This window comes from Leguminivora glycinivorella, chromosome 25 (genome assembly GCF_023078275.1).
Source record: "Leguminivora glycinivorella isolate SPB_JAAS2020 chromosome 25, LegGlyc_1.1, whole genome shotgun sequence".
Taxonomy (NCBI): domain Eukaryota; kingdom Metazoa; phylum Arthropoda; class Insecta; order Lepidoptera; family Tortricidae; genus Leguminivora; species Leguminivora glycinivorella.
Window position 1 is genome coordinate 1,945,939 of NC_062995.1, and position 25,187 is coordinate 1,971,125.

The 25,187-nt window shown below is 38.5% G+C and overlaps 1 protein-coding gene across 1 annotated transcript; it reads right to left on the reverse strand.

The window, feature by feature from the left end:
• Positions 1-12,735: 12,735 nt before the first annotated feature.
• Positions 12,736-25,133, reverse strand: LOC125239444 (zinc finger protein 729-like). Its single transcript, XM_048147022.1, has 9 exons — positions 24,827-25,133; positions 24,154-24,276; positions 23,461-23,910; positions 21,590-21,786; positions 19,429-19,536; positions 17,454-17,654; positions 16,087-16,198; positions 14,987-15,091; positions 12,736-13,239 (listed from the first exon to the last, which is right to left on the reverse strand). Exons 1-9 carry the CDS (start codon positions 24,953-24,955, stop codon positions 13,105-13,107), a joined length of 1,560 nt encoding a protein of 519 aa, XP_048002979.1. The 5' UTR covers positions 24,956-25,133; the 3' UTR covers positions 12,736-13,104.
• Between the last annotated feature and the right edge of the window lie 54 nt (positions 25,134-25,187).

Sequence of the window (25,187 nt, forward strand, 5' to 3'; positions counted from 1 at the left end):
AACCTTTTCATTGCAAATGTCAAAATAGTGTTACTATAAGTTCATCACTTGTTTTTCACTCATGTTAATAGCCCGTTTGTTCTTTCATAAAATGAAGTATTCATGATTTTTAGATAATAGACTTCATTTCATTTGAAGACGCTTTGACTTACAATAATTCACATATTTTAAATTTATAATTTGAGCGCTGAAATTGGGAAACACTGGCAAATTACTGAGAACACGCAGGTAAGTGAGGTAAGTGAGAACAGAACACATAGTACCACTACCACTTTCCAGGGCCTATAAGATGCATACGTAAATGCCAACTATCTACACACGTGATTTAATATTCTTTGTATTTTTCTTAGTGTCGTATTTGTTCCATGTAATTTGTGTTTTTCGCTTTTGGGAGGCCGAATATTGCACTCTCTATCGAAACTTATTCGTTCGGATGTTGATCGGATGGATCTAATTGGCCCTTACATTATTTGTTATCTATGTCTACTGCTGTAATGGCTGTGGCATTCATTTATGTCAATTAGTAAATATGGCGTCGCCCTTTTGCGAGTATTTATTGAGTTTGTGCTCGTAAATGAGTTGATTGACGCATAATTTTACGAAGATTGCAGCATTAGCTAACTAAGTGAAGCCTATTTCAAGTTATCTAACTATCAAGATGAACGTACAAGTCCAAGAAGTACATGTTCTGAACCCCGTTCGTCCGGACCACACAATCCTACAAAATGCATTGGTTCAGTTACAAACACCGCAGGAGCAGCAAATGCAGCAGCCGATGACGGCAACAATAAGTGTAGAAGTACAATCGCTATCCAGCGGAAAGTCAAAGATTAAAACTAAACAAGAGAAAAAGGAGAAGAAAAAAGAGGCAATCGACGGGCAAGCCCGAGAAATTATTTTCAAGGTTATAAAATTTTTCGAAACCGAAAAGCAGAATAGAGGCTACTCGTTTCCTGTTGAGAATGTGGTTAAAAGAGCTTGCGCGGCCACAGGCTTGTCAGAAAGCACTATAAAGCGTATTAAAAGGGATGGTTTGAAAGCAGAGGCTACCCAGACTCGAATTCCCGGTCCGAAGAAAAAGCGAGTGAGAAAAACGAAAGTGCAGCTCGACTACTTCCAACTGTGCGCGCTCCGCGGCATAGTGAACAGTTACTCTGTGAGGAAAGAAGTCCCGACGCTTAGTAAAATCCTAGCGGCAGCCAAACACGAGTTGAACTACAGAGGGGGTAAGGAGAGTTTAAGGTTAATATTGTTGAATAAGCTCGGTATTAAGTTTAAGAAGTGCGAGAAGAAGAATAAGAAGCCTCCGGAGTTGCCGCAGCAGACTCAGCAGCAGCAGCCGCAGCAACAACAGCAACCGCAGGTGCAACAGCAGCAACAGCAGATGCCTCAAGTCCAACACATGATGGCGCCACCGCCCATGCCCACGATGAAGCCTTTAGAAACTCAGTGTGTCTACGCTAATATGATGCAGCAGGTGCCTCCAGTCTCATACTAGACTTAGCCTCGGCTTTGAACACTATACTATTTTACACCTTAGATGAGTTCGGCGACACTTCCAAAAATTCTATATTTGCTAAATATTCTTGAGAACTAAATTATATTTTTGGGTAAAATAAAGAAAAATATAGAGAAACTGCACTTTTTTAAACATAATATTGCATTATCAAGGTCTATTAACTAGATTTCATCAAATAAGAGAGAAAAATAATATTATTTTTAAATAACGTAATGCATGAAATGGAAAGTTCCATTTCATACATTGTTTATTTAAAAGTAACCTAATTTTTAAATGGAACGGATGTTCCATTTCATACATTGTTTATTTAAAAGTAACATAATTTTTCTCTCGCATTTCTTGGAATACGTTCAACAAAAGGATAGTTTTTAAATATTTTTTATTATATTTTGTCAAAGTATAAATTATTTTTCAAAAATAATTAGCTAATTTTTGTGTCACGGAACTCAACTAAGGTGAAAAAAAATAGTATAGTATGAACTGCCAGATTTCTCATTTCATAAATGTATGGCTAGTTTATAGAGTCAGGTATCATTTAGCATCTTTATGCAAGTGTCCAGTGCATTCTTGTGTTGATGCATCTGGTTTATGAGTACATGGATTTTTGCAGTGTTTCTGCATTAACTATTATACTATATGACAGCTACTCTGGTCTAGTTTGGAATCTATTTTACCAGAACTAATCGGCTAGTTTCCTATACTTAAAATATTTTATGCAGTGCACAAAATAAATTACCACATAATTAAAAGAAATACATGAACAGTAGTTACTTTTAAACATAATATCTATTTAATAATTCAAAGAGAAAGATATAAAGTAAATGAATTGACTGTGATGTCACTCCTCAGTATTTCATAGCAATTTCATATCAGGGTCATTCCAGCGAAACCGACACCACAGGCATAAAAATTAAATAACTTAATTTACATTTAAATCTACATCTAGAGAATAGAACATTATGCCTAATTTTATGAATCAATGAGTTTTTCCTTTTTATGACATTTTTTTGCATTTTATATGTGTCCAAACGTACCCCTAGCACCAGTTGTCTAAGGTGGCATATATATACCCTAAGTTGGCAGCGCTATTTCGCGCTTTTAATAAACATTATGGAGAAAGTGATATGTGTAAAAGAAAATATATTTAAAGCTGTTAAACCAGTGGCAAGTAAATTTAAATTAAGTTTCATGGTTAGGATTTATTGGGCGTCTACACAATGCGTAACTCACGTCCCGCCCGTCACAATAAAACAAAGTTTTTTCTTGTTTACCCTAAAAGTATCTAAACTCTTGATGTCTTACTTTGTGAAAGTAACAATTAGGTTGAAGTTGGTTATTTTAGCTAAAAAACGCGTTGCTCTTGTGAATAAAAGTATACTTTTAACGCTTTTCAAAGTAGGTCCCACCCGTCACAGTGACGGGTGAGCAAAATGGGTTATCTGATAAAACTTGAGTTAATGAGTATAAAATCCTTCTTTTAAGTTTAGTTAAACCTAACTGGGTTATATTAAAGCAAATTATATGTCTAATATTGCTTAATTCGGTTGTGGTATTACTTTTTAGAACACAATGAATGCAATGAGGCCTATGAGTCAGGAAGAAGTCTTTTTCATTAAAACTGGTAAAATTTTTGACATTATTTCTGACCCACTGATAAAAGTATGTGGTAATAGACTGTTTGACAAGGTTTGACAATTTTCTGAACCTTTAAAAATTCAAGTTGAAAAAATATTTTTTTTGGTTTAATGCTCTAAGAAAACTACTGAAATTATTACTTGTAACATTAAATAATTAATAAAAGAGCTGATTTAAAGTAAATACAAACGAACTGTCTTTATATTTTTCATATATTTGTATACTCAAATGTTACTCGTCCCACCCGTCACAAAGCGCTGTCCCACCCGTCACAAGCATTGAGAAGCAAAATTATTTTTGTTTTACGAGTTATTTGCGTAAATTATACTAATACCTAATCTATATAATATCAGGAATTAAATAAGAAATGGTTGTTTAACAAAAGTTTCGTAGTTTCTTACCAATTGCGAATTGTGTAAGTCAAGTCGGAGAGGAGAGGCACTTTGAAGTCCCACCCGTCACACTTTTATACCATCAATTTCTCATAATAATAATGACATTTTCATATTTTTTTTGATGGTACAGTACGCATTGATTATTCAAGTAATTGATAATGTCATATTTAATACGCCAATTGTTGCCGTTTGGCAGAAATAAAGCAAAATGTAGGCAAAAAAGAGTATAAATATCCCACCCGTCACAATGGAATGACCCATCAGCAAATTGTTTTGACAGTTTATAAAAAGAAGCTGATTTGACTAGTAGGAAACTAGCCTATTTGATATTTGAACAGAAAAAGTTTCCCTTAACATGTGATAAAAAGGGTCTGATTTATTTCTTACTCATACATTGAAATAGTTCAGTGTTAAATTGGAGCAAAAGTGTGAGAAAACTATGTTATTTTTATTAAGGCATTAGCTATTCAGGTATTTATAGCGTAAAAATCAATTAAACTTTAAATATCAAGTAGGTTTTCCTTTTTTATATGAAATCTGAATTTTTGTAAATTATGATCAAAAAACATATTTTTCCTGCATATTTTTTTTTGTATTAATTATTAGAATTATATCAAATAGGTGTACAAATAGTATTTATAGTTTTTGTACAGAAGTCATTTCTATACTTACAAAAATTTGATTCGAAAATTTTCACATGGCTTTAAAGTTATGTTTTGACCTAAATTATGTGTAAAAATAATCTTTTAGATTCTATTTGAGAATCATTTTATTTAATGTTATTTAACAATATCAATGCTATAAGAAGTTAAGACACAGATAGTAGTAAAGAGGATTTTGAATGCTAATATCTCAACATCATAGTATATCTATGATTTAACTTTAGAAATTATGATAGATACAAAAGGTAAATCCTAGCTAAGAAAAGTATTAGAGGGAATATGAAAAAACGAAATAGATGAAAAAATCTGGCAAATGTTTATAAAGCTTTTTTTATATTGCAGATGTTAAATAAACAGTTTGATTTACCATTAAGAGATGGTGTTTATCTATAAAGGATTTTCATCTCGACTAGATCCCCAGGCAGGCATGGTCGCGTAATAAACGATTTAATGTCAGAACGTCCTCGCACTATTTGTAAGTGCGATAGGGACGCCACCAATGCGATAAAGTTTAATCCACTATTGTGCTACGCCTGCGATCCGTCATTTTAATTTACAATTTGGAATCTACTGATCAGACTTAATTTAAAACATGCTAATGAATAAAAGAGAAGACCCGATTCACAATATGCAAACAAATTAAACTGATTGTACAAAATAAATCAAAAACTGCGCGTGACCGGCGTAACATAGCACCTATGCCCACATCTTTATATAAAAACTGGCAAACTTTAGTACCTTTGCATATACCTATTGTCCTGTTCAAATTGATATACAATGTGGCCACTTTTTTATTTATTTCTACACTCATGGGCCCATTTCTCAAAACTGGAAGTTACAAGCGAAGTCTCTTTCCAACTTGTCATATTACATATTGACTACCGCTTGTAAATTGTAGCTTTGAGAACTGGGCCCCATGTCGTAATCATGTGAGTTACGCGCAGTTTAATGGTGTAAATATTAGCACCTATACGCGCCTTCAATTTATCTTATTTGATCTTATGATAGGTAACTAAACGTTTTTAGACAAATTTGTTAATACATATAGATGGTCAACCAAAGCTTGGCATTAAACAATGCCGCAAAATTCAATTTTCTTAAGGGAATTCGACATTCGCCCCTGTATTTTAAATCAATTTTTAAGTGTTATGGCTCGTCAATGATTCCGCCAATGTCAAGGTTTAGGAAGGCCAGATTTTCATGAAGACGATTAGCCGTGAGCCCTATATTTTTTCAAATTTGCGACCTTATTTAGTGCCAAGATTGACTGATAATCTTCAGTTATCCATTAAGAAAAGGCGTTTTTGTACATTTATGTCGTTTGTCCTATTTACAGCCTTAAACGATGTAGGCAAGAAAGATTTGAGTCCTTCCGTATAAAAAGGCACTTGGGGTCATTTTATATGGAAAGGCACATTAGTATTTTAGTGCGATATTCATGGGCTATTATTATTTGTAAGAGTCAATGCAAAATACTGACCATCCACACGCTATAAAAAAACCAAGCTATCTTGAAAACCCACCTGTTGTAGGGTTATTTTAAACGTCAAAGTTCTATGAAAATATGACGTTTATTTAACCCTTACATAGGCGGGGCTATCAAAATTACTGTCATAATATATATGTAGTAGCTTGGTACAGTCAGCAACAAAGAGCTAAAGTTATTTTCAGTAGACTTATATTTTATTGACCGGGATATAGACCGTGATTATCTTTTCGATTTTTTTGTCGAGCTCCCGATATTGCGACGCAATTGCATGCATCATGATCACGGAAAACTGACGAAGGGTGGATTTACCCTCTTCGCGCGCGTCGGCTGCGTTCACTTTCAGCGTTACCACTAGTCGCATTCACACTCGATGGTCTGTCCAAACACACTACACTCACAGTGTCACTACGTTTGTTCAATTCTGAATTCACCGGTTTTTTACACAAACCGGTTTTTTGCGTCGAAATATCGGGATTCGGGAGCTCGACAAAAATCAAAAAGGTAATCAAAGAGCTAAAGTGCCCAAGAGGGCTTTACTACCTGTACATAATGGTCGTGTATGTGGAATTTCAGAAATTATGGTACAGCAATAGAGTAAAAAGTTATGTTGGTGTCATTGAAGCATTAGATATTTACAAAAGGAACTAATTCTGCGTTTTTATATTGTAATATAACTTACACTTTATGAAATGAACACGAAGCCAAATTATTGTAAATATTCACCCCCTTATTCATAAACGTTATCTAGTTATCAAGCCGATAAAGTTCGTTTGTCCCTTTCTATCACACCAATACGTCGGAAAGGGACAAACGAACTTTATCGGCTTGATAACTTTAGTGAATGTTTACGAATGGGTTAACGTCAATCAGAGTAGAGTGACCATGTTTGAAACCCTGTCTCATTTAAACCATGTTCTATATGCCATAAGAAGTCACATTGACATTTACTATGCAAAGGTTCTACAGTGGCCTAGGATTCAAATTGGTTGACTGTACATACTATTTCTATATGTCATTCTAAAAAAAAGGGATGTTGGACTCTAAAACTAAAGAAAATGTTACTTTTAGGCACTCGTTCCAAAAGAGAGTAAGCGATGAGCTTGGCGATAAAAAGTATAAAAACGAACAAAAGATAGTGCACTTCTGAATGAATAAAATGACGCGATTAATAGTTCATCGCCCAGTCACACTTCGGACACTGGCGATCAAATATATGAAAGAGGCGCGTTCCTAGCACACACTCTAAGCTCGTGTAGGTGAACGCGTACTATGCTTGTATGAGTGAAATTGACAGCTCGACTGTTCGCGTTTTGACAAGCTGTAACCGAGAGGGGGTGGGCGGCACTTTCAGCGGGGAGCGGAAGTGGCTAAGGTTGCAAATAGAAAAAGAAAACAAATGTTTTTTTTTTTTCAAAATTATGAAAAAAAAAACCGAGCACCATTGTTTTTTTTTTGTAAATATGGTTCTTTTTCAGATGAACAAATAATTGGACAATAACGGTTTTTCGTGATTTGTAACGTTTCAATAACAATAACGTACATTTTAATTCGATAAACATTCAGTATACAAACATTTATTGGGGAATCCCCGATGCAGCGTGGAGAGACGGTGGTGTTGCCAACAGTAAATAGCGATAACTACTAACTACAGATTGTGTAAATGTTAGGTTTATAAAACCAAAAATTAAAGTTTTTTAATTTTTGTTTAATAGTTAACATAAAGCCTAAAAAACAGTATAAAAGTATTAACTGTTCTGCAAATTTTGAGATTTCGACCTTTAGAAAAAAAACATACTCCAGAAAAAAAACTGTTTTTTTTTTTCACGGTTTTTTTTTTAGGCCAGAATAAAAACCTTTTTTTGCAACCCTAAGTGGGCGGCACTTTCAGCGGGGAGCGGAAGTGGCGTAAAGCGTAAAGAGTACTATACGATAGTACTCTTTATTATACTGTGGCCCAGTGATTAACTATAAATCGCTTGCTCTGTCTTTTACTTCAACGGGAGCAACTATCTTTAGTTCGTTTTTATCGCTGATAAGTCATCGCTTGCTCGTTTTTGGTGGAACGAGTGCCTGTATTTTAGTAGAACTAGGTACCCTCGAATACATTCATTATATTAATGGTAGGCTAGGAAATAAGGCTGAGTTTTACATTATGTATCATAATTATTTTTACTATAAATAAAACTAAAGAGTTGACATAAATTATGTATTTTTATTTACACGACCAGAATCAATAAAGTAAAATTTATTAGTACATGCCACGTCAGCAAATTTTAATTGTTCCTATTTTGTTACCAACATTTAGTAATATAAGTCGACTTTCGTAAGATATATACAGGTTAATTGTTATAATTAAGAAAATATAGATACTAGAGAACCTTAATGACGAAATAAAACTTAATAAAATCTCAATTCATCAACAAAATCTTGGTAACAAAATAGGAATTAATAAAAACAAATTTAACTTTTTCCTTAATTTTTGTACAAACTTTTCGAGAACTGCTGAGGTACTACATAAGCCTAGCCTAGGTGATTGTCAAACGCAGAACAGTAAATTAATCCTTATCACTTCTTGTGTATGGCGGCCTGGTTCGCCTTGAGCGCTACGCGATATTATTGAATTGTTTTTAGGATTATAATAGTGAGGTAATTATACACACGCGTGGCTTTTGCACACCTCGGACACTGGCGGTCAAATATATGAAAGAGGCGCGATCCTAGCACACAGTATAAGCTCGTGTAGGTGAACGCTTACCATGCTTGTATGAGTGACATATGACAGGTCGACTGGTCGCAGTTTCGACAGGCGGTAACTGTGAAGTAACCGAGAGGGGGTGGGCGGCACTTTCAGCGGGGAGCGGGAGTGGCCATACTGTACGATAGTACTCTTTATTAATTAAAAAATAATTTATTAATAACCAAATAAATACAAACCTGATCCGCCACATGCTTCGTCAAAACACAAATGTAATCCGCCCAAGCGTCGTCAGATTTTTATTCTACATTATCAATAAAACAAACCACAATATCTGCAACACGCTTCGTCAACACACAAAAACTAACATAACTACAAACTATTTCCATCCCCTCTCTGCATCGTGCCCGGCCCGAAAGTTCCCATCACACTGGCCGCATTCCCACGCTGTATAGCGATGGAAACTTGTTGGACCAGCCAAGATCCAGAGCGGGGATCACTACCCCTGTCCCGCAAACGTTTGCCCAACTCCCTAAATAGCCCTAACGCCTCAATACCCCAGGGTCCAGCAGTCTCAACAGCGACCGGTACAAACACTCTCTCTCTCTCTCTCTTATACTGTGGCTTTTGACTACATTACCGCGCTTGTGCGGTAATGGATGATAACCCGATAGAATTGAGATTGAGACATATCCATACTAATATTATAAATGGGAAAGTGTGTGTGTCTGTTTGTTTGTCCGTCTTTCACGGCAAAACTGAGTGACGAATTAACGTGTTTTTAGGGTTCCGTAGTCAACTAGGAACCCTTATAGTTTCGCCATGTCTGTCTGTCCATCCGTCCGTCCGTCCGTCCGTCCGTCCGTCCGTCCGTCCGTCCGTCCGTCCGTCCGTCCGTCCGCGGATAATATCAGTAACCGTAAGCACTAGACAGCTGAAATTTGGTATCAGTATGTATATCAATCACGCCAACAAAGTGCAAAAATAAAAAATGGAAAATAATGTTATGTTAGGGTACCCCCCTACATGTAAAGTGGGGGCTGATATTTTTTTTCATTCCAACCCTAACGTGTGATATATTGTTGGATAGGTATTTAAAAATGAATAAGGGTTTGCTAAGATCGTTTATTGATAATATTTATATTTTCGGAAATAATCGCTCCTAAAGGAAAAAAAAGTGCGTCCCCCCCCCTCTAACTTTTGAACCATATGTTTAAAAAATATGAAAAAAATCACAAAAGTAGAACTTTATAAAGACTTTCTAGGAAAATTGTGTTGAACTTGATCGGTTCAGTAGTTTTTGAGAAAAATACGGAAAACTACGGAACCCTACACTGAGCGTGACCCGACACGCTCTTGGCCGGTTTTTATTTTAAGTGGAGATAGTTGAAGGGATGGAGAGTGACATAGGCTACTTTTTGTCTCTTTCTGACGCGAGCGAAGCCGCGGGCAAAAGCTAGTAGAGGAATAAGTAAGGGAAGAGTTGCAACTCCACACATCAGTAAATGCGAGTTATTTGTATAGGCATAGTTAAGTGACATCTAGCGACAATCACGCGTCAAATAGCGTGAATTATCAGTACTGATACTTATCAGTACTGATAATTAAATTATTGCCCGTGTGGTGACGGGTTAAGAATTTTACCACCCCCTTTCTTCCACAGTGGGTGTCGTAGAAGGCGACTGTGGGATATGGGTTAAAGTGTGGCGTAGGCGAGAGGCTGGCAACCTGTCACTGCAATGTCACACTTTCGTTTTCTATCGACCCCTTATTTGCCAAGAGTGGCACTGAAACTTGAGTAGTTTCATGTGCTCTGTCTACCCCTTCATGGGATACAGGCGTGATTGTATGTATGTTGTATGTATGATACTTATCAATAGATGTCGCGACGAACGAATAGTATAATTATACTGACATCTGTCAATAAAGTAAAATTTATGCATACATACATACAATCACGCCTATTTCCAAGAGGGGTAGGCAGGGATCACGGATTTCCATTTACCACTTTCGCTTCACACACTTTCATAACGTTTCTCATACACGCTCGTCGGTTTCGAGCTAAGAGGATCGAGTATTATAGAGAGTTACTGTCGAAGTAAAATGTGTAATCACAGTGCATAGACTGCCATCTCTTGACACAGGCTTAAAACTTTTGAGCCTCAGTTTTGACAATTTGGCCCATATTCTTAGCTTGATATGTTTTAAAAAGTCAAATATTAATATTAGCGCCATCTAGCTGAGCGTACCCCAAAGGTGTAATGCCATCTAGGCCACCGTACCTTTTTCTGTATGGTACTGAGGTACGTTTTTTTCTTAGACTATCTGTCTATACGGAGTTATATATGTCTTTGGTTTCGAGTACTTCTGACCTGGCCTTTTTGCAATATTTCCCTAATATATAGTAAAATTTATAACGGCCATATATGGAACAATGTGCAGTAAAGTTCGAACGTCCACAAGTCCCTAAGGCCGAAGGCCGAGTTCCGCGAAGGGTGGAAAGCCTGGAGCGTCCAGGAAGTAAGCAATCCTCACTTCTCCTTGTGTATGGCGGCCAGGTGCGCCTTGAGCGCGAAGGCGGCCGGGCATAGTGGTTCGGAACTGTAATTCCGTAAGTTTCATACTAAGATGTTTAAAGTACGTCACGAGAGATGTCGCTGTGTCAAGTGTCACAATTTCTACATCGCGCTATTGAAATTTTTATTGGGAATGTAATTTAGGGTTTGCAAAAACCGGTTAACTTAAAAAACCGGTTAATAACCGAGACTTTTCCTTCAAAACCGGTTAACCGGTTATTAACCGGTTTTGAGGATTTTTAGTAAATGGCCGTACTACGCAATAATTACCATTACCTTTAAGAATTCTGATGTTGATGATATCGTAGCAGGTATTACTTGCACGATGAAGATCATTTTTATCCAGTTTTTTTGGAAATTTTGTAAAATGAGGAAATTGCAAAAAAAGGCTTGTGACGTCAGTTTTGCGTTTTATAGGCATGTGGTGAAGGTCTACAGCTCCCAGCGCCCCTAGTAATACAAGCAATTGATGTAAGAAAACCAAGATCTTCATTTTACCTTTCTTTTAAAAAATATAGTTTGAAATATACTCGTACGGTAAACTCCGGTTACAACAACGCTCAAGGGACAGCTGATATTACGTCGTACTAACCGGATGTCGTACAAAACGAATTTCATTTCTTTTAATTAAAAATAATATCTACATCTCTATTCATATTCATTTATTTCGTAAATGCACAGATACATTACACGTCAACAGTTACAGTTCATATATTAAAATTTAGAATAATAATTAACTTTAAATTTTTGAATTAAATTAAGAGATCTTTATTACTAAAACATTTCAATCAATAGGTTTATTTACAGGGTATTATTATCATAGTATTAATACCTTATTTTATTGTGACTAGTTTAGTTAGAAAAAGTCATTTTTAGTATGCGTGCTTGCTCATCATTTGTGTAAGTAAAGCTAGTTTATTCGCAATCAAAAATACAAATTGGGTTCTATTTAGCTTATAAGATTAGACCCGAGGCGAACAAATTGTTAAAATTTAAAAGCAATACTCCAAAAAGTTACATGGCCACAATGTAATCTTGCTACTTGTTGTAGGCAAGACAGGGGGCCGTGCTCGGGTGGAAGTAGCTTTGTTTCCTCAATTTACTAGTAAAACTATTCTGATTCTGGATTCTGTGTAAAATGTGTCGTAAAAAGCGGCTGGTCGTTAAAATCGGAGTCGTAATAAACGGATGTACTTTCATACTATAACATACGAAAACCAAATAAATACCTGTGCTTATTTCGTTGTAAGAGGTTGAACGTTAGGTCTATGCGGAGTCGTCGTAATAAACTAACCGGACTCTACTTTATTGTATAAAATGTATACTTGAGTAGACTCTGGACTAATTTTTAAAATAAAATCATTACAGATAACACAGATAGACACAGCAAAAGGGAATGTACAAGTTTCTAATGGGGTGGCAACGCGCATGTGACACTGTTTGAGTTGCAGGCGTCCATAGGTTACGGTGACCGCTTTACATCAGGCGGGCCGTATGCTTGTTTGTCACCGACGTAGTATAAAAAAAAAGATAATAATGTTGTCAATGAAAAGTAATTAATAAATCTTTATTAATACAAAACATTAAATAATTACGTATTTTTGAACCTTTTTATGGCTAATTTTCCAAATTTTGAGAAATAAATACAGTTTCGGTTATTAACCGGTTAGAGATTATAAAAACCGGTTTTTAACAGAGTCCAAAAAGTCTCGGTTAACCGGTTTTTCGGTTAACCGGTTAACCGGTTTGCACACCCTAGAATGTATATAAGGGATTGGGATTTTTTTTGTGACGTTTCACTGGTTGATTATTGCATAGTCAATCCTTCACTGTGTAAAGTGCGCTCTTTTTGAAGGAATTAGGAGTACATACAATTACATTAAAGAATGGCGCGAAATTCAAATTTTCTATGAGAATGAAATCTTTGCTACATTTTTAAATGTTATCGCTTGATGATTCCGGTAACGTCAAGGCTTAGGAAGGCACGCATTTTACGAAGACAATTGGCCGGTGAAACCCTACATTTTTCATTTTTTTTTTGCCTTTTCGAAATTACATCTCTCCATCCATTAGACAAAAAAAGTCTTAAAATCACGGGGGTATATATTGAGCCGCCATATTGAGCAGTAATCCTCACTTCTCCTTGTGTATGGCGGCCAGGTGTGCCTTGAGGGCGACGCGCTGCGCGAAGGCGGCCGGGCAGTGCGCGCACGAGAACGGACGCTCGCCCGTGTGCGTGCGCATGTGGTTCTCCAACACGCGGTTCGTCTGAAATAAAAATTGTAAAGCCTGACAAGATTTTATTTGACCCTAATAGAGTGTCGCTACAAACCGCTTTCATATGGCAATAATGTGCTGACGTCATATATAATTGGGACAGTGTGTACTGGTAGTTGATTAGGTTAAGTCTGTACACTTTCATTGTTTTATTGTAGTAAACATTGGACTTAATGGTATATTCAATAACATTATAGTATAATTTGTTTTCGTCTTCTGCACTGTGTTCGTCTATTTGTACTAGAGTTAGCTACATTGGCAATAATATGTATATAAAATAATTGTATACACATACTGTGCGACGTGGGCTGATGACATAACAGTAACATGACGTATGACGTCTTAGCGACAGACAAGATGGCGCTCGCCGCTGCGTTTAGTTATAACATTGCGCTGCGTTCACTATGTCACGGGTCCGCGTCGTACAGCTGCGTTCGTGACCAACAAAATGGTCCCGACGGAAGACCAGCGCTGACCCTTGGGTTAGCATTTTATGCTGAGTCGGGACCATTTCGTGGTACTTATATGTTTAATTTCTTTTATTTGCTGTTTCTGTTTTCTTACTTGTGTATTTTGTAGTTATCACGAATAAATAAAAAAAAAAAAAAAAACTAGTTCCGCTGAAAATCCGCAACGCGGCCAGGGTCAAATAAAATCTTGTCAGGCTATAATTTTTAACCCCCGACGCAAAAACGAAGGGGTGTTATAAGCATACATCGGGATTTTGGGTGCGGGAATGATTTACACCCCAAAAATGGTTAAAACAATAAAAGATAAACATTTCTAGGTACATTTGGAGCCAGTTACATAGTTAAATACATATTTCAGTAATTCAAATTACTATAAAGAAAGTTACAAATACACGAATTCATTCCCGCTCCCAAACCCTGACGTATGGTTATAAGTTTGACGTCTGTCTGTCCGTCTGGCTGTCTGTCTGTCTGTCTGTCTGTCTGTCTGTATGTCTGTCTGTCTGTCTGTCTGTCTGTGTGTGTGTCTGTCTGTGGCATCGTAGCTCCCGAACGGATGAACCGATTTAGATTTAGTTTTTTTTTGTCTGAAAGCTGAGTTAGTCGGGAGTGTTCTCAAAAAAAGGTGTTATACTCAAGATAGGTAACAATTAGCCAAAAAATCTAAACGGTCCGACACAGATTTTTTAAATTGTTATTCAGATTCTCAAATTTCGTTCCGTTTAAATAAGTTTTGAAGGAGGAAACAGTCGAGAGCGGAACCTCGATTTTAAAGATTTTTTCGCAATATCTTTTAACTGAGTTGTTCTTAATGGACATTTTTTTTTCGATAAATCTAGTTAATAACACTAGTATATTTAACTGAAATTCCCTAATTGAAAGGGGGACTCCTTTCCATTTTAGCATTTTTGCTCCCGTAGAAAAAAAAATGAAAAAACCCCCCGACTGCGACATATGAGACCGATTATCATCTCCCGATTAACTCAAAAATCAAAACTTTCAAACAAAAAAAAACTAAATCCAAATCGGTTCATCCGTTCGGGAGCTACGATGCCACAGACACACACAGACAGACAGACACGCCAAACTTATAACACCCCGTCGTTTTTGCGTCGGGGGTTAAAAACGAAACAACTTACGCTATTTATTCAGTTTGTTTATTCGGTAAATATTCGGCAATGTAACCGAACTATTCGGCCGAATACGAACATTGAAAAACTTGCCGAATACCGAATATTCGGCCCATCTCTAGTTGGATGGATACTCACCCCGAAGCCGCGGCCGCACACGCTGCAGATCTTGGTCTTCGGCAGTGACATCTTTTCGTGCACAAACTTGTGATGCTGCCGGAGACCCCAGCCATTCACGAAATACTGCAAGTCAATATTTTATTTTCCTCCTATTGGCGTGGTGAAATAGTACATACGATACAAGTGCGTAAAAAAGGAAGTTCGAAACGAGTGGCGATAAATTTTAAATCGACACGAGTTACGAATTTCCTTTTCGCACGTGTATCGCACGACGTTTTCCAGTACAGATGGCCCTACGAAGTTTCGACCTGACATATAATGAACCACTTCTCGCACTAATGCGTAAAAAAACACCATCTGTACTGAAAAAAAGTCCGTTTTCACATTATCCGATCCGATATCGGATGTCGGACCGATATCCCATACATTAAAGGCGCCATCTTGGATTTTTTCTATTCAAATCCTTCCGCCGGTGGACGACATAATAATCTTATAGCATAATATTACATTAGCAGAATTATTACATCAAAAAAGAAAAACTGCCCCAAAGTCACCGTTAGGTACGACGACGAGCGAAACGAGGAGGAGTGTTAGGTATCTTGCATCCCTAACACATCCAACTCGCCATCAAATAGCAAATTGCAACTTTATGCCGCCTAAATATTATCTGCGAAAGTATTGTTCGACTAGAAGACTATTGTGCTCATTAACATTATGACAACAGACGATTCGGTATTATAAAAATCTGCGAAATGATTTGTGCCAAAGCATATTCAGCGTAAGGTGTTTCTGCCAACCTACCTGTGTGGTGACGGGTTAAGAATGACACCACCCCCTTTCTTCCCGTGGGTGTCGTAGAAGGCGACTGTGGGATATGGGTTAAATTGTGGCGGAGGCTGGCAACCTGTCACTGCAATGTCACAGTTTCGTGTCCTTTCAACCCCTTATTTGCCAAGAGTGGCACTGAAGCTTTAGTAGTTTCATGTGCTCTGCCTACCCCTTTATGGGATACAAGCGTGATTGTATGTGTAAATGTGCGTGTTTCTGCCAAGAAGTATTATACGAATCAAATATATGCGTAAAAAGTTTATGCTTAATAATAGTGAACCGAGAAGTACCTTGTCGCACAGCGGGCAGTGGTGTCGCGACTGGTTGGAGTGGAACAGCTTCATATGGTTGTTCATATAGTTAGTTCTGGAGAACACTTTGCCGCACTCGGGACACGGGATACTGGAACGAATATATGAATTTTAATATAAATAACCTAACCACAAAATTAAAATTTTGAATAAACCCCCGACCGCGACTTAGTAGACCGATTTTCATGAAACATGGCTAAGAACACTCCCGACTTACTCAGCTTTCAGACAAAGAAAAATCCAAATCGGTTCATCCGTTCGGGAGCTACGATGCCACAGACACACACACACAGACAGACAAACAGACACACACACAGAGACACGTCAAACTTATAACACCCCGTCGTTTTTGCGTCGGGGGTTAGAAAACTAGCGACATGACTCGGTTTCACATGGGTAAAACAAAACTTAATCAACTTATTCTATTCTATTCCCATGTATGTCTCCGGTGTGTCTCCAGTATGTCTCCAGTATGTCTCCAGTGTGTCTCAAGTGTGTATCATGTGTAACTCTTGTGTTTCATGTGAATCTCACGTGTGTCTTGCCTGTGGACCTGTGCTCGCTAACCTGAGTTTCTGCTTGGGCCGGTGTAGCTGTGACTGGCTCAGGTGTCGCCGGTACTTGGCCGTGTTGATAAAGGTGCGGTCACACTCGACGCAGTACGCGGGGCCGGTGCGCTCGTGTGTGTCCCATGTATGTCTCCGGTGTGTCTCCAGTATGTCACAAGTGTGTCTCCAGTGTGTCTCAAGTGTGTCTCAAGTGTGTATCATGTGTAACTCTTGTGTTTCATGTGAATCTCACGTGTGTTTTGCCTGTGGACCTGTGCTCGCTAACCTGAGTTTCTGCTTGGGTCGGTGCAACTGTGACTGGCTCAGGTGTCGCCGGTACTTGGCCATGTTGATAAAGGTGCGGTCACACTCGACGCAGTACGCGGGGCCGGTGCGCTCGTGTGTGTCCCATGTATGTCTCCGGTGTGTCTCAAGTATGTCTCCAGTGTGTCTTAAGTGTGTATCATGTGTGACTCGTGTGTTTCATGTGAATCTCACGTGTGTTTTGCCTGTGGACCTGTGCTCGCTAACCTGAGTTTCTGCTTGGGCCGGTGTAGCTGTGACTGGCTCAGGTGTCGCCAGTACTTGGCCGTGTTGATAAAGGTGCGGTCACACTCTACGCAGTACGCGGGGCCGGTGCGCTCGTGTGTGTCCCATGTATGTCTCCGGTGTGTCTCCAGTATGTCTCCAGTATGTCTCAAGTATGTTTCCAGTGTGTCTTAAGTGTGTATCATGTGTAACTCGTGTGTTTCATGTGAATCTCACGTGTGTTTTGCCTGTGGACCTGTGCTCGCTAACCTGAGTTTCTGCTTGGGCCGGTGCAACTGTGACTGGCTCAGGTGTCGCCGGTACTTGGCCGTGTTGATAAAGGTGCGGTCACACTCTACGCAGTACGCGGGGCCGGTGCGCTCGTGTGTGTCTCGCGCGTGGCGCCGGAGTCGCTCCCATGTCGTGAAGGAGAGGTTACAGTAGGAGCATGTCGCGGGGAGGTGGTGGCGACTAGAGGAATACAAACATAGTACAGATGTAGGAAACATTTTTCTTCGTATTTTTCCGGAAGCGTTCGTATTTGGCATGCTAGTTCAGACAGCGTCCATAGTCCATACTCAGTACGTCTTGTACTGAGACTGACTGTAATAGCATGACACGTTCGTACGTTTCCGTAAAAATACGAAGGAAAAGCTTTTCGCACAATATATGTACTCAAATGTCATATTCAATAATTAAACCAAATGTCATCAAAAACAACAACACAACGAGACAAATGTTAAAAATATTTAATAAAATAATTTGATTTGTTCCCTATTTAAATGTTATACATTTAATAAATCTGATTTTTAAAAAATCTTGTCGTTTAAATACAAAGAAGATAAGAGGAGAGCAAAATTTCCATGATACGTCATATTGTCATATAAGTGATAAATTAAGTATTGTAGCACGACCAAGTTTCCCACGCGTAACGCAGGTAGAAGGTTCCGCCGGCCCTTCCGATTCCAACGGTACCGCACCATTTTTTCTACATTGCGATGGCCGGCCACTGCAGATGCGCGGGTCCAGCGTCCCGTTACTCCCGTTACACCCCCTCCACGCGGGGTGACGCTACACCGCAGGAAGGAAGGAAGCGTCGCTTTCACCCACGCCGTCGGGTGGTATAAAAGCCCGCCGGGGCACATCCCAAATCAGTTGACATCCCAGTCTGCTCCTAACTAGGACCTTACTCTAGGCCTAAGCTAGCTCCTTGCTAAGTACGGAGAAAGCCCGTTCCGATCACACATTGCGTAAACCCCTGCGTTTGGCGTAAGGTCGCAATTCCGATCACACACGGAGAGTCTTCTACTAGCAAGGTGTGAGCCCGGTTCGGAGTACGTCTCGTCACGTCACCTCTTTTCGGTACACCCGCTACCGTCGCGTCCATAGTCAAAGTGAAGTTCAGTGAAAGCAACAGTGTACAGTGCTAGATATACCACTCACGGCATTCGTGTTACTTAGTGTTACTAGACTACATTGTATAAGACTATTTGTGTAAACTTGCGTGTAACTCTTGTGTTGTCTAAATAAATCCAATTGGAATCGTTGTTGTTGTTCTGTTAAGCCAGGCCTGAACCCTCACCATCTTATAAGAGTGCCGACTTATTGGGAACCTCAACCCAATTAGTCTGCGCTCGGTAAAGGGAACACCATCACCCGTTTACCGCCTTTCACAGTATGAAAAAAATTAAATGTTTATCATTTAAAAATAGTATTTTATGCAACAGGCGTTTAAAGGAGGTCAAAAAAGACGAGTGGCGTGGCGCGTGGGTAACTGTTTGACGCGAAGCCGAAAATTGTTAATAAAGACGCCACGAGTATTTTTTGACTCGGTTAAACACCGTTGCATACAATACATTTTCTACGACCATGCACTTAGTTTTTTAGAATAACTTTCGTGAAATTCACACTGTTTCCTGTATTTTGACGCGGCGGTTTGCACTGCCAGCGCTCAAGCCGTCCCCCGCCGGCTTCGGTAACGTTATAACAATGCGTTGCCATGGTTACAGAGCCAAAAAATGCGTTTTAATTTTTTTCGTTATTGCGCGCATGCGCGAGAAGCCGGCGGACGCTGACTTTACAGAATAGACTTTTGTGTAGGGTTTAAAGATCTATGCACGACCCTGTAAATGACGAATAACAGTTCGGGAGTAGAAAAACTTCTTTACTCCTCTCTAAGATCCTTAGAGATTTTTTTTTTCAAAATGACTACATTATGAAATCAAAAACTTTGAGAAGTACTTACATGACATGTTTCTCCAGAGCTTTCTTGGTGGTAAGCGTGCGGTCACAATGCCCGCAGGTATACTTGGAATGCAGTTCCTTCTCGTGTCGCTCGTACAACTGCTTGTTTCTGGAACAACAGTTTAAGATAAAAGGTAAACAATGATTTCACATCACCCATTCGGAAAAGGGACTTTTCTTTCTTGTTACGACGACCGGTCTGGCTCAGTCGGTAGTGACCCTGCCTGCTGAGCCGCGGTCCCAGGTTCGAATCCCGGTAAGGGCATTTATTTGTGTGATGAGCACAGATAGATATTTGTTCCTGAGTCATGGATGTTTTCTATGTATATAAGTATGTATTTATCTATTTAAGTATGTATATCGTCGCTTAGCACCTATAGTACAAGCTTTGCTTAGTTTGGGGCTAAGTTGATCTGTGTAAGATGTCCCCCAATATTTATTTATTTATTTATTTGTTAACCCTAGCGGAGTCGAGCCGCATCGAATCGAGTCCTTATACATTTGAATTCGATTCGACGCTTGCTAATGGACGCAGTTTCATAAGAAATGCTGAAGGCGAATTAATGAGACTCGAGGACTCGACTCAGCGAGCCTAGTGGACGCTAGCCTTTAGTGCGTTTTCACATTATCCGATCCGAAATCGGATGTCGGACCGATATCCTATGCATCAAAGGCGCCATCTTTTATTTTTGCCTTTGAAATCCTTCCGACATCCGATATCGGATCGGATAATGTGAAAATGGTCTTAGGCAAAGCGGCAATCTGTTCAATGACTTCACTATAGTATAGTATAAAATATTAACACAACGAAAATTAAACGGAGCAACGAATTGCCGTGATTTTTTAAGTGGAGATAGTTGAAGGGATGGAGAGTGACATAGGTTATTTTTTGTCTCTTTCTGACCCCTCACATCCCTAAAAAGGAGGGTGGAAGTTTGTATGGAACATTCCGCAATTTTCGAATTTATAAGTAGTAGGCCTAAGTACGTAGTATATATTTATCACCTTCGTGTTAATATTAAACATTTTTTAAGAATCCATAATAATATTATAAATGGAAAAACGTGTGAGTCTGTTTCTTTGTCCGTCTTTCACGAGAAAACGACTTGATTAGAATTGACGTGATTTTTTAAGTGGAGATAGTTGAAGGGATGGAGAGTGACATAGGCTATTTTTTGTCTCTTTCTGACCCCCCACTTCCCTAAAGGGAGGGTGGAAGTTTGCATGGAGGATTCCGCAATTTTCTAATATAACGCGATCGAAGCCGCGGTCAAAAGCTAGTTCAAAAATAAAATTTTAATTTCGCGCTGTTGTTAATGAACTTTACAACCACCAATGAATGTGTATACCTAATGTTGATAAAACATAGTGATACTAAGAAATTATTTTGTTACACCTATGTACTGTACCTGTTTTTTTTAATTAGCCTATCGTAGTGTCCCACTGCTGGGCAAAGGCCTCCCCTCGCTTCTTCCACTCAACCCTGTCATGTGCGTAATTCTGTCAGCTTGGATAGAATGTGTACAAGTCATCCCGCCATCTCCTTTTTGGTTTCCCTGAACCCCGGCCTGCACCCTCTACGGTGTTCCGTAACCATTTTATCAAATAAAAACCGGCCAAGAGCGTGTCAGGCCACGCTCAGTGTAGGGTTCCGTAGTTTTCCGTATTTTTTTTAAACACTACTGAACCTATCAAGTTCAAAACAATTTTCCTAGAAAGTGTTTATAAAGTTCTACTTTTGTGATTTTTTTTCATATTTTTTAAACATATGGTTCAAAAGTTAGAGGGGGGGGGGGGACACTTTTTTCCTTTAGGAGCGATCATTTCCGAAAATATGAATATTTTCAAAAAACGATTGTAGTAAACCCTTATTCATTTTTAAATACCTATCCAACAATATATCACATACGTTAGGATTTCAGCTTTCTAGTGCTAACGGACCAAATTTCAGCTTTCTAGTGCTAACGGTCACTGAGATTATCCGAGGACGGACGGACGGACGGACAGACAGACATGGCGAAACTATAAGGGTTCCTAGTTGACTACGAAACCCTAAAAATGATTGATTGATTGATTGTTTTTCAGTCACAAGCTTATTTGGTTGACCGTCTATAGTAATACTGGTATTAGTAATCGTAGTTATCTAAGTAAAAAATACTCACTCGAAATCGAACCCGCACTTGAGACACCGATATCTAAACCGGTGCTTGCGCAGATGCGTCACTCTCTCTCGGTGCGCGACCACGCGCTCGCACAGAGAGCACCGGTGCGCCGCGTGCGAGCGCCAACAGTGCAGCTCCAGCTCCCAGAAGGATTTGTATGGGTGCGCGCAGTCGGGGCATTTGCCTGGTTTCGTACGCTGAAAGATGAAGTATTTAAGTTAAAGAATTAATTCAATTAATGGAAAACACATACACCCCTTAGTTGTTGACGACCGGTCTGGCTCAGTCGGTAGTGACCCTGCCTGCTAAGCCGCGGTCCTGGGTTCGAATCCCGGTACGGGCATTTATTTGTGTGATGAGCACAGATATTTGTTCCTGAGTCATGGATGTGTTCTATGTATATAAGTATGTATTTATCTATTTAAGTATGTATATCGTCGCTTAGCACCCATAGTACAAGCTTTGCTTAGTTTGGGGCTAAGTTGATCTGTGTAAACCACAAAATTAAAATTTAGAAAAAACCCCCCGACATAGTGGACAGATCTTCATGAAACATGGCTAAGAACACTCCCGACTAATTCAGCTTTCAAACAAAAAAACTAAACCTACATCGGTTCATTCGGTAGCTACCACAGTATAAGGACGGCTCAGTAGTTAATCTCCGGCACCGGCGACGCAATCGGGTCCGTACTGACGCGACCGGCATCCTCCGGTTCCGCAAGTACTCGCTGCACCTCGCTGCGTGCGAGCGCTACTCAAGGACAAACCGCGCGGCGCAAAATTTGTTACAAGTATTATTACTGGTTTTATACTGCAGTAGCTACGATGGCACACACACAAATAGACAGACAGACACTTCAACCTTATCGTCGTTTTTGCGTCGGAGTTAAAAATAGTTATTTTCACCACACCGACTGGTAAGAGTTCTTTTGATACTTCAAAAACGAATAGCGAAGTTGCATTTTACCCACAAGAGTGCAAAGCAATTTTATACAAATTTTAACTTGATGCTCAAAGCTAACTGGTAGAATTGATGTTTAAAATGATGATTTTTAATTAATAAATATTTAAAAGGGCTTTCATGTGAAAAATAGTGAAATCGCAACCGAGTGCTTAATCATACCATGTGTGGTATCATATTAAAGAGCTTTCCGAGTAGTTTACAAATATATAACATATTATAGTACTTTTTCTACTTGGTCTAACAAAATATGAGAAAATGTCCAGATGTGGCAATAATTGTGACGGGGAAGGCTCGTTTTCAAAAAATTGCCAATAATATATAATAGAAATGTATAGTCACTAAGGCATAAGAGCAATTTTAGTAAACGTTGCAGATTAATTTTGTACGAAAATAACTCTGATGTGATGTAGATTTTTAAAGAAATTGTCACATAATTTTAGATAATTTCTGAAAAAAATTGAATTCGTCTTAGTTTTTTAAAAACCTTATAATAAAAATGTAGTCTGAGAAGTTTGTAGTACAGGATATACGTATTATAAATTTACCAATTTCAGTATTTGGAAATTGTCCAAATTTTACAAATAAGATCGACTAATCCAGCACTACACGCGGGTTTTCCTAAACGTGCATCAGAGAAAAATTCATAATTAATTTAATGAGTTAGTTTTCTAAAATCCAGTCTGATATAAGTATCAAGATAATAAGATGCTCTAATTGAAACTTGAATTAAATATATCTATTACATAACGGAAAGTGTAGTATTTCACCGACTAAAACTATCAATTTTACATTATTTTGACGTTTTTCTCGAAAGCACCCTTAATAGAAAACAAGTCAAAATGGTAATAAAAAAAACCTATGCATGAGAAGAAAGTATCAAGTCAAATACCTTAGTAAAAATAAGTACCTGTCTATGCATCGTCTTCTTATGTTCATAAGCATCAGTTCTACTAAAAAACCAAAACCCGCAACCCCCACATTTGTGCGGCCGTCTAGCATCCCCCCTTCTCTCTTGCTCCAATATTTCATCCACCTCCTTTTCACTCAGACAAATCTCATTAAAATACTTCTCAGGATGATTCAAATCTAATCCGCTATCTATTTTCTTAAATTCCCTTTTCTCTGTATCTTTTTTTCTATATTTTCTTTGGTTTTGAAATAACTGTATCTCATTTTCTTCCTTTATATCACTGTATTCAATATTATCAGGTTCAAAATCTTCTATTTCCTCTTTGACGAGTGTCTCTGAGTTGTCTATGATTACTTCTTCGTTTTTGGACTCTATGGATTCTTCTATGATGTAGTCAAAATCCGGCTTGTGTTTGTATGATAATGTGGATAAAGATTTTGGCGAAACCTGTAACAGAAATGTAAAAATCAATGCTTAAATTAATTGTGAAAGTTATTGAAGTTCATTTTAACCCCTGACGTAAAAACGACGGGGTGTTATAAGTTTTACGTGTCTGTCTGTCTGTGGCATCGTAGCTCCCGAACGTATGAACTTAAAATATAGATTTACTTTTTTTGTTTGAAGGCTGAATTAGTCGGGAGTGCTCTTAGAAATCTTTCATGAAAATCGCTTCAATCAGAGTAAACTAACCTGTTCCGTATGAGCCACTGACAACAGGTACTGTGCACGCTGCAGGGTGTTCCGGAACTCCTGCGTGCGTCGCAGCAGCGCCTGGCACTCCCAGCATAGCAGGATATTCAGGTATTTGTATTCCTAGAACAAATGGAGAAAGGATTAACACTGTGAACTCCAATAATTTCCACAGAATGGAAAAGAGGTGGCCAAAGAAAACAATGGTTAGACGAAACGACGGAAGACCAGCACTGACTCTCGGGTTAGCATTTATGCTGAGTCGGGACCATTAAGTGGTAACTTATATAATTAATTTATTTTAATTGCTGTTTCTGTTTTTGTACCTGTGTATGTTTTTAGTTATCATGAATAAATAATTGATTGATTGAAATCAGGAAAACAGCAGGCCCATTATGGAAGAGCCGCCCAATCCAGATGGAAATGGAATGGAGGAAGTTCAAAGACACACAGATGTATAATAAAATCTATCAGCAATAGAGGCTCAAAGGACAATAGACGGAATAAATTAATTGGTTCCGTCCAGTATTATTGAACTTAGTGGATGCTGAATGATAAAGCCTTTGTACCTCTGGCCTTAGAATACAAATCAAATTTATAGGCATTGTTGGTCAAAAGTACATCAATGTGTAAATGATTATCAAGAGGATAAAAAGTAGGTGCAAAAACTTACCTCTAGCGTCTGTTTATTTCCTAACACACAGAAGTACATTTCATAATTTGTCAAGGGCGATAGCTTCCGGTTTGCACTGAGGCATCCGTGGCATAATATTTCTTCAGTTTCCCGTTTTACAGCATACATTTTAAAAACTTTTAACAGTGTCAACGAGTAACACTTAAAAGTAGTGGGCAAAAGCAGTTTCAGACCATTTTAGAACAGATATTAATGTATTCAGTTGTAATTGATGTAGTGAAACCATTGTTTACTGTATACAAATTGGTTTAAATCATCAAAATACGACAGAAAATCCCACTATAAATAATCGTGATAATCAAGTGATAATGTTGTGGGAAGCTGTCAGTGTCAATGTCAT